The 12885-nt window shown below is 35.2% G+C and overlaps 1 protein-coding gene across 2 annotated transcripts in view; it reads left to right on the top strand.

Annotated features, from left to right (window-relative positions):
- The first annotated feature begins 1766 nt into the window (after positions 1–1766).
- Positions 1767–12885, top strand: part of LOC109097892 (protein shisa-6-like) — an 89499-nt gene continuing 78380 nt past the window's right edge. For both annotated transcript variants that reach the window (XM_019111507.2, XM_019111509.2), the window contains exons 1-2: positions 1767–1913; positions 2630–3449. In XM_019111507.2, the coding sequence (XP_018967052.1) occupies positions 2905–3449 (545 nt within the window). In that variant the 5' untranslated portion in view covers positions 1767–1913; positions 2630–2904. The remainder of the gene's footprint in view (positions 1914–2629; positions 3450–12885) is intronic.

The following is a 12885-nucleotide window of genomic DNA, read 5'->3' as shown; positions in this document are numbered from 1 at the left end:
TTTTTATTTTTGTTTATTATACAGCTGATAATGTTAAAGGGGTCATATGATGCTGCTAAAAAAAAATGTGCAATGTGTTTATGCAGTTTAAGGTTAAAAAAAAAAACCACATTATTTAACATATAATGTACATTATAGTTTCTCCTCTATGCCCCGCCTTCTGAAACGCATTGATTTTTACAAAGCGAGGTGTCCTCTGATTGGCCAGCTATTCAGTGCATTGTGATTGGCCGAATGCCTCAAGCGTGTGACGGATATGTTACACCCCTTAACATAGTATGGCCAGCAGCAAGAGACTCAGTCCAGCTGCTCTGCTTGTGCACATCCCATCATCGGTTCTCTTTTAGCAGTTCAGTCAATGTACTGTTAGGAGTAACTGAATAACTCGGGATATTGGTTTATTTCGCATCAGAGGGGGTGTAAGGCACGTTTATAAACCGAATAACTTAAGTTATTTGTGGATTAGTGCATACTGGAGACGCAAAACATTTCAAACTATTCAGATAGATTTGGTGAACTGGTTCGACCGGTTCACTAGAAAGATCCGGTTAAATAGAAAGATTTGTTCGCAATCCGAACATCACTAGACGAGACAAAACCAATAAAACCCATTACAAATGAGGCATTTGGTGCATCCAGTGGGGACATAATTACTGATTATTATTACTGGTCTTTTTACCCGTTGCGTTGCGTATCACGCTGCGTAAACATAAAACCATGTCTGCATTTGTGATCTGAGAAACAACATACAACAAGGCTACTCTACTGCTCAAACTCGTGTTTGAATCATCATTGACAAATTATTTAAATATAAAGAACGTAACATTACCTACAGGCTGTGAGGCAGAGACGCCAGACTGTCCTTGCAAAGTTTGAACTGCCCAACTTTATAGAAACAGGAAACTTCAGGAAACTCATCCTCCCTAAAATGCGCAGCACACATCGGAATATTTGTGTTGAACTGTTCTGGAACAGTGTTGAAATACAAATTTACCACTGATTTCTTGTCATGTCCTCTTTTGGAAGACCAAACAAAGTTTCACTTCAACGAAACACACAGCGACTCCACAACATGGCAGCTGCGGCAACAGAGAGCATACACGTTACACCTTCTTTCTTTGCGTGAACATTTGGGCGGCGTAATGCAAATCTTCCCACATAGTGACGTAGAGATGTGGGGGCGTGGTAGAATGAGCCGTTTTAGGGGTGTGTGGTTGCCCCTTGACTTTTATAAAGAATATCTCTTTAGATTTGAGACTTTAGTCTTTGCAACTTTAAAGATCTTCTTTATGCACCAAGAGCTTGTAACACTCCAAAGAGAAATGAAAAATTTAAATCGCATCATATAACCCTTTTAAATCAGGGTAGAACTGCACTGCACTGTTCCTGCTCCGATATTTGCATGCGCCATCCAGTCCTTAACAGGAATTCGCGCGCTTGCAAAATTCCAAAATTAACGGTCACAACGGCCGTGTTCGTTCATCGATGGATGATCATATTTGTAAGAGTCGTGAAATCACAGCCGAACAGTACATTCTTACAATCTGATGATAATTTGCTGCTTTTATTACACTAGATTGCACTGAAAGTACAGTTCTGTGTTTTCCTGACAGGAATGTTGATCAAAGAACATGTCTCGTGTGTTCAAAGGCTGTCCATGACACTAATGCAGTTGTAGGAGAGGTCGCTCAAGCCTGCAGGTGTGCGTGCGTTTACCGGAGACGGGTTTGTCTGACTTGTAGAAGAACAACGTTCGAGAGAGAGAGAGAGAGAGAGAGAGAGAGAGAGAGAGAGAGAGAGAGAGAGAGAGGGAGAGAGGCGGGTCACAGCGGAGCGGAGGAGCAGCTCTCTTTCAGTTCTGTTCGTTTCGGAGGCGCAGTGACGGACATCCCGGAGTCGAGCGCACTGGACTCGTAAGTTCTGTCCTTTTTTGCATTGTTGAAGCCACTTTTTATCTTCTTCATGAATGAATGTCGGAGCTCAGAGATAACATGAGTAGATTGTAATGTAATATGTGAGTATGTACTCGCTTTACTATACGCTGTAAAAGTGAAAATGTGCAGACATTATCTTGAAAGGTCTAACCGACATGGCTTTTAAAAATGACCCTTGCTGCTGTCATCCTACGTTGTTCTTTATTAATTTATTTTAAATCTTATTTTTAAAACCTGTTTATTTGAACGTTACCACGTGAAACACGTTTAGGTTTACTTGACGGAAATCCCCGCTTTTACATATCAATTTATTTGTTTTATTTAACGTCAGTACTGTTGTATGTTTAATTGATTTGATTAATTAATTTAATTTCAGTTTCAGTTTATTTGTTTATTCTTGAACGTGAACGTGTAAACTGATGACATGTAAAGAGATTTAGATTTATTTTAATATCTCTATATTTTATGCAGTATATGATGCTGTTTGACAGCTTTTTTTAAGTAGTGTTGACAGTCTTTGTGTTAACTTAGTATGAATTTTTGTTTCTGTCAAGAACATATAATGAATTTTGCTGGAACAAACTGAACTAGGAGAGGTGTGCTGTCCATGGTGCTGAAATCATCTAGACTGTAGCTTTTTCGGACATTAACTGAGAAGAGTTTCATTGCTTTCCCTCTCATATTTTGTTTTTCAGATAAGCATAATGTAGTCTGTCTTGAATAAGTAGATTTCAAGTTTGAAAACCTTTTCATTCCATCCACTCAACGTGAAATGGGCATTGGGTAATTGCTGGTTTGACTCTGTAAGCACTTATGCCTTAAAGAATGAGAGTCTTAGGGAGTAAGACTGTTGAAATGATGCTACGCAGAGATGGAGAATGGAGGACCCACAAGAGTGCATGACAAGCGGGTCAGTGCCGGTTTGAAGAAATTCTAAAAAGAGGAGAAACGCATATCACCACTTGAAGCTATGGGGATACGACACCTCCTGCTTCTTTTGGTCTATCTAGACCCACTTTGCGTCCTGAGCGCATCCACGGCCAAGCGGAGCAAACCCCCTCCAAAGAGACCCCCCAAAATAAAGGAGGTCAACAGCACTGTTGCTCCGACAGTGGCATCCCGACGGATCACACAAGTCCAGGCGCCCATTGTCGGTGATCATGACACCTGTCTCGGCTACTACGACGTGAGCGGTCAGTTCGATAAAGAGTTCTCCTGCAACAACACCGACCACCGGTACTGCTGCGGGAGCTGCTTCCTGCGCTTCTGCTGTCCCGTGAAAGCCAAACGAGTGGATCAGAGAGTCTGTACCAACTACAACACGCCCGACTGGATCAAAACCCAACCGCCCTCACCTGCACCCACAGGGGACACGTACGACCCAGCGCTGGACCAGACCAACACCACCGTCTACATCACCTGCGGGGTCATCACCCTCATTATCATCCTGGGGATTTCTGCCAAAGTGGCTTATGATAAAGCCACCAGACCACCTCAAGAAATGAATGTCCACAGGTAAGCCCAAGAGATGTCTTTGGAAATGCAAGCTTTGTGTTAATGCATAGTGTGTGACGTAGTGATTGTATAGAAGTGAAGTAGCCTGGTTCAACTACCCCAGGGCTGGTAACCAAAGTTTGTACTATGCAAAAATGTGCATTACATTTTTGCATTACATTAGAAGGATAGTTCACCTAATATTTCCAATCCTGTAATTATTTACTTACCTACCCAAACCTGTTTACATTCTTTCTTCTGTGGTACTTTCAATGGGGTTCATTTTTGTTTGGACCCCAGTGTTCTTCAAAATATCTTCTTTTGCATTGCTTAGAAGATAGAAAGTCATATAGATTTGGAGCGATGTGAGGGTGAGTAAATAAAAACAGAATTTTCATTTTTGGGTGAACAGTCCTTTTAAGAAGTTATTTCAACCTTAACATACTAAGTGCATGTCAGAGTGCATAAGATATTTAGGCAGATTTACAGTGCTAAATGTGGCATATGGATAACCATTAACAGAAAGGTTTGATTCATAACACCACTCTGCTTCAAGATACTCGAGGAGAACCGAACCTTTACTGTTCGGAAAGTATTTGCCCAAAATATTAGCCCATTAACTCAACAATTGCATTCTCAAAATGGGAAATTATGAGGATATAGCTGTCAAAAATATGAAAAGGGTGTATTTTTTATTCTCATTGGCATTTCAAATCAATTTATTCAAATAAAAGTGGAAAGAAATTCAGATAAACACAATATGTTTTAGAGACACTTTACTTCTTATACACCAAAACTGTTTGAAGAGCACAGACTGTGTGTAAAATTAGAGTGATTTGTCATTTTTAGTGAATGAGGCTGAATGAGGAAACCAGAAATGAACGAGACCTTGTAACACATTTCATTTATAACCTACAGTACATAAAGTAGACCGTAAGGGAAAGCTTTTGCGGTCTTGATCACAAAATAAGCACTGGGTTCTGGGTTAAGATGGAATATTAATAGTTAATTGCATACTGTATTAAATCTAGGACTCATCTGCGTCTAGGAGGGATTGATTCTGGATTTCATTAGTCTTATGCCGAGATAGAGGTCAACAGGAAACCGTCGTAGTAGAAGGGAACTAGGTCTTCATGGCGCAGTTTGTCAGTAAGACAGATTTATATTGCTTAGGTTTGTCAGTGTCGAAAAAAAGAGAAAGGTTTCTTTAGTTTTGAAGGTAAAAAAAAATGCTGTCATGTTTTATCTCTATTGCTTATTAATTTAATTTCGGTAAAGAAAATGTTGAATTGTCATAGTAAACATGACGTAACACTGACTTGATAGCCATTTTAGCCAGTCACAAGGCAAAGATGTTCCTTTGCAGAGCTGTTAAGAGTATTAAAGATGGCACATTGCTCTTCTCTTATCGAACTGATCTGTGTTGCAAATATGAGTCAATCTCAGACAGTCTTATAAGAGTTTGGCTGGTGCTCACAATGAGGTTTATTGGATTTGTGAAGACCGAATGACATTCTGAATAGCCAGTTGACACTTGTGAGCGGCATACCTAAAAATAAACAGTATGTTGTTATTTATTCATGGCATTCCAATGGAACTTTCTTTCTTCACTGTAAACCAAAGCAAAGTGACCAAGGGCTGATGATGAGCCCAAAGAAAACGCCATAAAAGAAGTCCATTGGACTTAAGGCTGGAATACACTACACAACTCACTACACAAATCTGAACAGATTTTAAAACACTATCATACACTTATGTAAATGGTTACAGAGAAAAACTGGCTATCGTACACTACCAGACTTTAAAGTGTCTGATCACTATGAGTCAGTCATTGATTGCATTTATTGTGTTGATTTTTTACATTTAGAGGCCCTGAGCATTTATATATTTTCCCTGAAGTGATATTGAACATTTCTCAGAGGGTTTTGGGGTTAAACTCCCATTTTAGATCTGTCTTGTTCTCCATCAATACTTGCCCCATTTTTGACAAACCATCCCTGCTGCTCACTATCTCACAGAGACGCCAGTGAAGTTTCATACTATTGGGTTTTTGTTGTATTCTCCCGAATTTCCACCCTTTGAATCCACTCAGCTTCATTTAGGCTGTGTGTAGAGGGTGGTAATTTGCACCAAAATACAGTTAAATATGTTATGAGTGTGTTTACCCAGGGGCTCAGATGTGTAGTGAAACCGCTCCGAGCTGGAAGGCTCTTGATGTGTTTTGTGTGTTTGAAGAGCACAGGCGCATGAAATGCGGTTTCTCTGAGGAGAACGTCTGTATGACTAGAGATGAGACCTCGGTCAATGAGGGACAAGATCTGCCTCTTGCCTCTCTGGCTGATTCATTATGAATCGATTACGAGGACTCTAGAGTTTTTGTAAGTAGTGCAGTATGGCTTGGTTGCGGTTTGACCTCATGATCTATAGTTATACTTGAGACTGATGACAAATTGATGACTAAAATATTTTAATTACCTCATACTGGGTAAAAAATGGATAAGCTCAAATGGATCACGGGTTGTAATTCATGCTCATGTAACTTATGACTCATTTGTGCTGACAAAGAGCCCAAGTACTATTGTGTTACATAATTACATTTTTCAAAGCTTATTTGGGTGAAAGTCTTATTAAAAGTAATGAAGAATTATATATCTATTTATAGGAAAATATCTAAAAAAAAAAAAAAAAATGTATTAACACCTACATCAAAAAAAAGAAAAGAAAAAAAGGGCACCATTATTGTTATGGTAATTGAGCACATTTCAAGTCCAGTTATCTTTTTTAATGTGAAAAATTCTCTATTATTTTAATTATAAAGTAATGTTAAATGTATATTGTTTGATATCATTGTAGAATTTTTATGTTGAATTGAACTATTTATATTATTTTTGTATTTTTTTGTTGAGTTGAACTAAATTTTCTTAATGAGATTCACTACTTTAATTAGCTTACTTTCCTTTTTGGACTACTTGCTCCAAGAGATTTTTTCTTCATCTTAAACACAAACATATTTGTCAGTTCATCAACAAGCCTGTATCTCTTTCAACTATTTTTCTCTGCATCACAGTGATGTGACATATGAGGAGTTTCTTTGATTTCAATTCCGTCTAATTGTCTGGTGCTGATGACATAATCAGGAATGTGACTGGGCAAGCAGCTGTAGTCTTGTCCGATCGCATCTTCCCTGTGTGATGAGTCTCCAACTCTCAGCTACCCAGAAACCCCTGCTGTGTCTCAGCGTGTTGTCTCTCTTTGTTTAAATATTGATGCCACTGTGCTGTCTTAGACACCTGCTGAAATGGCCAGGGAATGATGAGCCTGTGGGAGAAAACATCAGAATCAAGAAAAGTCCTTGAGAGAAATTCAGCAGTCAGGAAATAAGGCAGAAAGAACATGACTTTGCTAAAAAATCATCAATGAAAGTTCAGGAGCATGTGTTTGATAAAATATGATTAATGAAAGTTCTATATATATATATATATATATATATATAGATATATATATATATATATATATATATACACACACACCAGTGTTGGGTAAGTTACTTTCAAAAAGTAATTAATTACTATTACTAATTACATCATCAATTTTTTATTTAAATTACTTTACTAATTACTCTGTCTGAAAAGTAACTTAGTTACTCAATAAGTAACTTATTATTCGAATCGCTAATTAGGCTACAACTTAAAATCCCTATAAAAATTAATAGAAATTAAACTCTTTATTCTTTCAATTTAAGCCAAACATAGAATAGTTTAGCCTTTTAGCTTTAAAACAACTGTAATACTTCAACATTTTTTATAAAAAAAAAAAAAAAAAAAACTACTTTGGTTAACAAATAGAAATACTCTGAATAATAACATATCTGAATAACAAAAAAGCTTAAGAAAAGTTAAACAATACATTTCAGTTTGGCAAGATGTTAACGTAGGTAAGTATAAATTACATAAATGATCTTCTCTGCTGAATAAAGTCGTGTCAGATCGCGCTGTTCTTCTGAAGTAAATGCCTCATAGCAGGACTTCTTTCAAAAACGATGAAAATTAGACGAATCTTGATTTTAATTTTTTTTTTTACATTAATTTTTTTTTGTATCTAGATGAGGGTGTTTGCACGCAGGTGACTGCATATAATGAGCTCAGATACGGGAAAGACTGTTTTGGATTACAAAATCAGATAATATTCATTTTCGATTTGAATTCATTCATTTAAAAGTAGACACAAGCTTTCTATAGACATTTTTCATGTCTCTGTGCTAAATATTCCCTGAGTTTGTGAAGTGTAGAAAGTTGCTCACAGAGACATAGACGGCAGAAATTGCACCCTGTTTGTTTTGTTTATTTTGCAAAAGCACAATGTTTTGTTGTTATTGTCAGTGTACACAAATAAAAGTAGGCCCTTTTTAGATTCGATTGATTTTAGTCTTATCTGTTTCTGAGTATTTAAGGTTTCTCTGTGAATCAGGAAAAACTGAAAGTGAACACGCTGGTGTGCAGAGGGTTAAAGACGCTTTAGACAGTAAATTTAGATTTCAAATTCAATATTGATTTTAGAACTGTTGAAATTATTTACTATATGTAACGCAAATACTTTATAAGTAACTGTAATTAAATTACTTAAAAATGAGCAGTAATCCCTTAGTTTACTTTTTCAGTGGATAAGTAATTTAATTACTTAGTAACGCGTTACACCCAACACTGATACACACACACACACACACACACACACACACACACGTAGCAGAAACTTTTTATGAAATTGACACGAGTTTGATTCCACCTTTTGCCGAACTTGTTCTCATCCCTTTTCACATCACATATCACATCGGAAAGGTATGTATTTTCAATAAAAATTAAGCAAATATGCAAAAAGTGGAAAATAAAGTGCGTCATGAGTATTTATCTGGTAGGATTAGGGGTAAGTGTAGGGAGGGCCCTATTGGTCCAATAAGGCAGCACCCATTTAATAATTTTTATAAAAATTATCATTTACACTCAATACTTTATTATTGCATGCTGTTTTATAATATACTACAATACTGAATTGATAATATCTGCACTATTTGCAGATATAAACCACTATTTAGTATAAATAGAATCTGTTGCTTTTTGGACTTTGTGTAAATAGGATATCGCTAAGAAAACATGCTTTTTGGACTTTGTGTAAATAGGATATCGCTAAGATATATATATATATATATAATCTATATATATATATATATATATATATATATACAGTACAGACCAAAAGTTTGGAAACATTACTATTTTTAATGTTTTTGAAAGAAGTTTATTCTGCTCATCAAGCCTGCATTTATTTGATCAAAAATACAGAAAAAAAAATAATATTAAGATTTATTATAACAATTTAAAAATATTTGTTTTTAAATTTATTATACTTTAAATTATAATTTATTTCTGTGATGCAAAGCTGAATTTTTATGATCATTTGTCACATGATCCTTTAGAAATCATTCTAATATGATGATTCATTATCAAAGTTGGAAACAGTTCTGCTGCTTTATACTTTTTTCAGAACATGTGATACTTTTTTAGGATACTTTGATGAATAAAAAGAAAAAAAAGAAGCTATGTTTTTAAAATATAAATATTTTGTAATATCAATATACACTACTGGTCAGTAATTTGGGGTCAGTAATTTTTTTCTTCTTTATTTTTTTTAAATGAAATCAATACTTTTATTCAGCAAGGATGTGTTAAAATTGATAAAAGTGATAGTAAAGAAAATATATATTAGAATTTTTTTTTTTTTTTTTGAATGAATGCAGTTCTTTTTAACCTTTATTCATCAAATATATTAGACAGCAGAACTGTTTCCAACACTCATGAATAAATCAGAATATTAGAATGATTTCTAAAATGATCATGTGATAGACTGGATGTTACATGTGACACTGAAGGCGGGAGTAATGATGCTGAAAATTCAGCTTTGCATCACAGGAATAAATTATTTTTTTAAAAGTATATTCAAATAGAAAACTATTATTTTAAAGTTGTAATAATATTTTACAATATTACTGTTTTTTTTCTGTATTGATCAAATAAATGCAGGCTTGATGAGCAGAAGAAACTTCTTTCAAAAACATTAAAAATAGTAATGTTTCCAAACTTTTGACCTGTACTGTATGTATATATATATATATATATATATTTATATATATATATATATATATATATATATATATATATGTATATATATATACTTAAAACACCTAAAAGTATTCGTGAGACATGAAATCATGAGCAGAACAAACAGTTCACGCAAGGTCTTACAAATGATTTACACAGATATGTGTTCTGCTCTTCATGTTTTATGGATGAGGCTTGATGTGTGTGATTTGTGAGTTTGTGTTCTTCCAAGCATTATGGTCAAAGATCTTTTTGTTGACTTTAATCGTAGGCTTCACTGATCTGAGCTTATGCACCTTGGTTTTTGGAGTGAATAAAGCATTATTTGTGGAAAATGTTCACTCCAAATCTGAGTTACATAAGCTCAGATCGATGAGGCCTACAATCAATCAGTTCCAAAAAGAAATACAAAACCTGTGCTAAGTGAAGGAAAACAAGTTGATAAAAACACTGAATCCAAGATTAGGTAATAACAAGGTTTTTTTGTTTTTTTGTTTGTTTGTTTGTTTGTTTGTTTGTTTGTTTGTTTGTTTGTTTGTTTATTTGACTGGAAACACAACAAGTGTCACTTTTTGGTATGTGTGCTGTTATAACACTTGTGATCATTTTCAGATAAAAAGAAAATCCTCTCTGGCTCAAAATGACCCAAACATACATACATACTTTTTACAAATCTCAAAAAAACCAAACATCCTATATAATATAATATAAATATACCTATACAATGACCCAAACATACATACATACATACATACATACATAATTAGATTTTGCAGTTGTTGAAAAGATTTGAGTTGGTTTTCACATCCTGCACTTTTAGCACCAAGTGACTTCCTGAGCTCTATAAGAATATAATAATTCATTTCTAACACGAGAGCATTTTAAACCCTCCACATCACTGACACGGGGAAACTCAAACACAGCCGTGAGAGAACAGAATGGCTATTGTGTCCAGTGAAAAGCACTCTGGGAGTTTTCAATCCAGCCAATCAGATTGCCCGGAGCCGGTTCGCCGGTGATGCTAAAGCTTTACGCTTTTTAACGCTTTACGCTTTAGAACACAAGATTAGCTCGGTGCCGAAAAGCCGCGGTTTGAATAACAGTACATTTTAACCCCCCACCCCCCCACCTCCGGGCCACGCAAGGTCTGTGTGAGCGGCAGCTGAGAGGTGGAAGAGGTTAAAAGATGTGGCTACTGTTTTCAGCACATGCAGATTCACCGGTGACCTTCAGCGGGACAGAGAGGCTGCGGTCTGAAAGCCTCTCTACGGGTGATCCGAGCGCCTCGTATTGATCAGTCTCCTCGGGAACACGCGCCCATGCAATCCGAGCGCGCGCTGACATAAGACCAGGACTTTTTACCCAGACGGGCCCACTCTGTCACAGCCGTTCTCCATTTCACTGCTTTGGAAATAAACTAGTCCTCTGATTGACAAATTTTGCACATATTTGAACTGATGCTAATAAACAATAGCAAGCATCAACAGTCCAAAGTGGTTCTAAAGCATGTTCTGCTGAAATATTTGAGCCTGTACACACCAAGAACGATAAATGTAACTATAACAATAACTATATTATCATCCACACCAATGGATACTTACGCTCTGTTTATTAAAAGTTTGCTACTGTATTGTTGTCTGCCGCTTTAAATGCTTAAGCTCTTTATAGTCAGGTGGATTCTAATTGGTTGTCGGTGCTTTTATCGACTTTCAAATGGAAAGAATCGTTCTGAAACTTATTCCAACAATATCGTTCTTCTATGTTGTTATCATGTAACTTATTGTTATTGTCCATGGTGTGAATGGGCCTGAAGTCACTTTGTATGAAAGTGTCTGCAAAATGCATGCAGGTAAATGTTATTTTGTCAGTTCACTCGCCACTGGCAAGTAATTTTTTCTTTCCTTGAATGCAACATTTCTTGAATCACTGGTCATTTTACATGCATTTTAAACATGTAACCCGAGTTTGAATGAGTGAGACAGTGTGTCTAATTTGAGCTTTAGCGACATCAGGTCTCTAAAACTTCAATATGTTTCACTATTCAACCCAATTCAGGTGTGGAATGAGGGAAATTGGCCTTGATTTGTTGGGAATCAGTGCTCGTCCGTCCCCAGAGGCTGCATCAGGGGGTTTGTGAGGATGTAATTAACTCACACTGATGTTTAGATGTGTCTTTAGAGCAAACAGGATAGCACTTAGGCACAAATTACCGCTAGCATCGTCTTGCATATATTAACACCAGACAACTGAATGACTTTTGATGAGGATCTGCAGAGACAGAGAAGGTTGTATTGTATGTGTGGCGTTTACACATGTACAATGCATTTATCATATTCATCTTTCTATCTATTTGAGTAGGGTGTTTGTGTGTGAAATATGATTTATTATTGTTTGTTTTGTGTTTTTAATTTTTCTATGCATTATAAATAACCACAAATATTTAAAAATATTAAAATTAATAAAATAACATTTATTAACTTAATTTAATATTCAATAAATTGTTGAATGATTTTTATTAATAATAATTAAAATATCAAATAAATGAATTGAATAATTAAATTGATATTTATTATTTTTATTTATTTAATTTGTTCATTTATTAAAAAAAAAAAAACAGTTGCAGCAAGGCTCTAAATATGTAAACAATGCCATGCACAGAAATGTGAAGCTCATATTGTTTAAAAGCATTTATCATGAATATTTAGTGACAAAAATCTGTCTTATCTATTTTTTTTTTATCCGTAAAATTGTGAAAGTCTTTGATTCTTAACCACTAAATAAGACTATCTATAAGTGACAAAGTTTATTCACAGTGAAAAATTCTGGAAATGTAAATTTTACAATTTTACTGCAATTTATCCCCCCCCCCCCCAGTGTAAAAGATGAAAATAAATAAATAAATTAATTAATAAATATAACGGTATTTTGAAATGTCCCATTAGACCTGTTACAGTTTGTTAAAGAAAGGAAACTTTAACTTGTACCTTTTAAACTTATTTTTACTCTAGCATTTTTACAGTATTTTACCATTTTTTTAAAAAAAGAAAGGAAAAAAATAATAATTCCCAAGTATTCCTGAGGGTTTAAAAACAGAAATATGAAGCTCATAGTTTTTAAAGTATTTATCATGATTATTTGGTGACAATTTTTGTTGTTGTTGATCTGTAAAGTTTTTAAAATCGTCTTCTTTAGTTTGTGCGGGTCATGAAAGTTACTTCTGTTTACCAGTTTTTCATGGCTCATGACACTGAAGCTGAAAGACTGAGTACAATTTGATACAGAAAAGACTATTGCATGATTATTTC

Source organism: Cyprinus carpio, chromosome B3, assembly GCF_018340385.1.
Source record: "Cyprinus carpio isolate SPL01 chromosome B3, ASM1834038v1, whole genome shotgun sequence".
NCBI lineage: Eukaryota > Metazoa > Chordata > Actinopteri > Cypriniformes > Cyprinidae > Cyprinus > Cyprinus carpio.
Note: the sequence above shows the minus strand (reverse complement) of the source record. Positions and strands in the feature narration are given on the sequence as shown.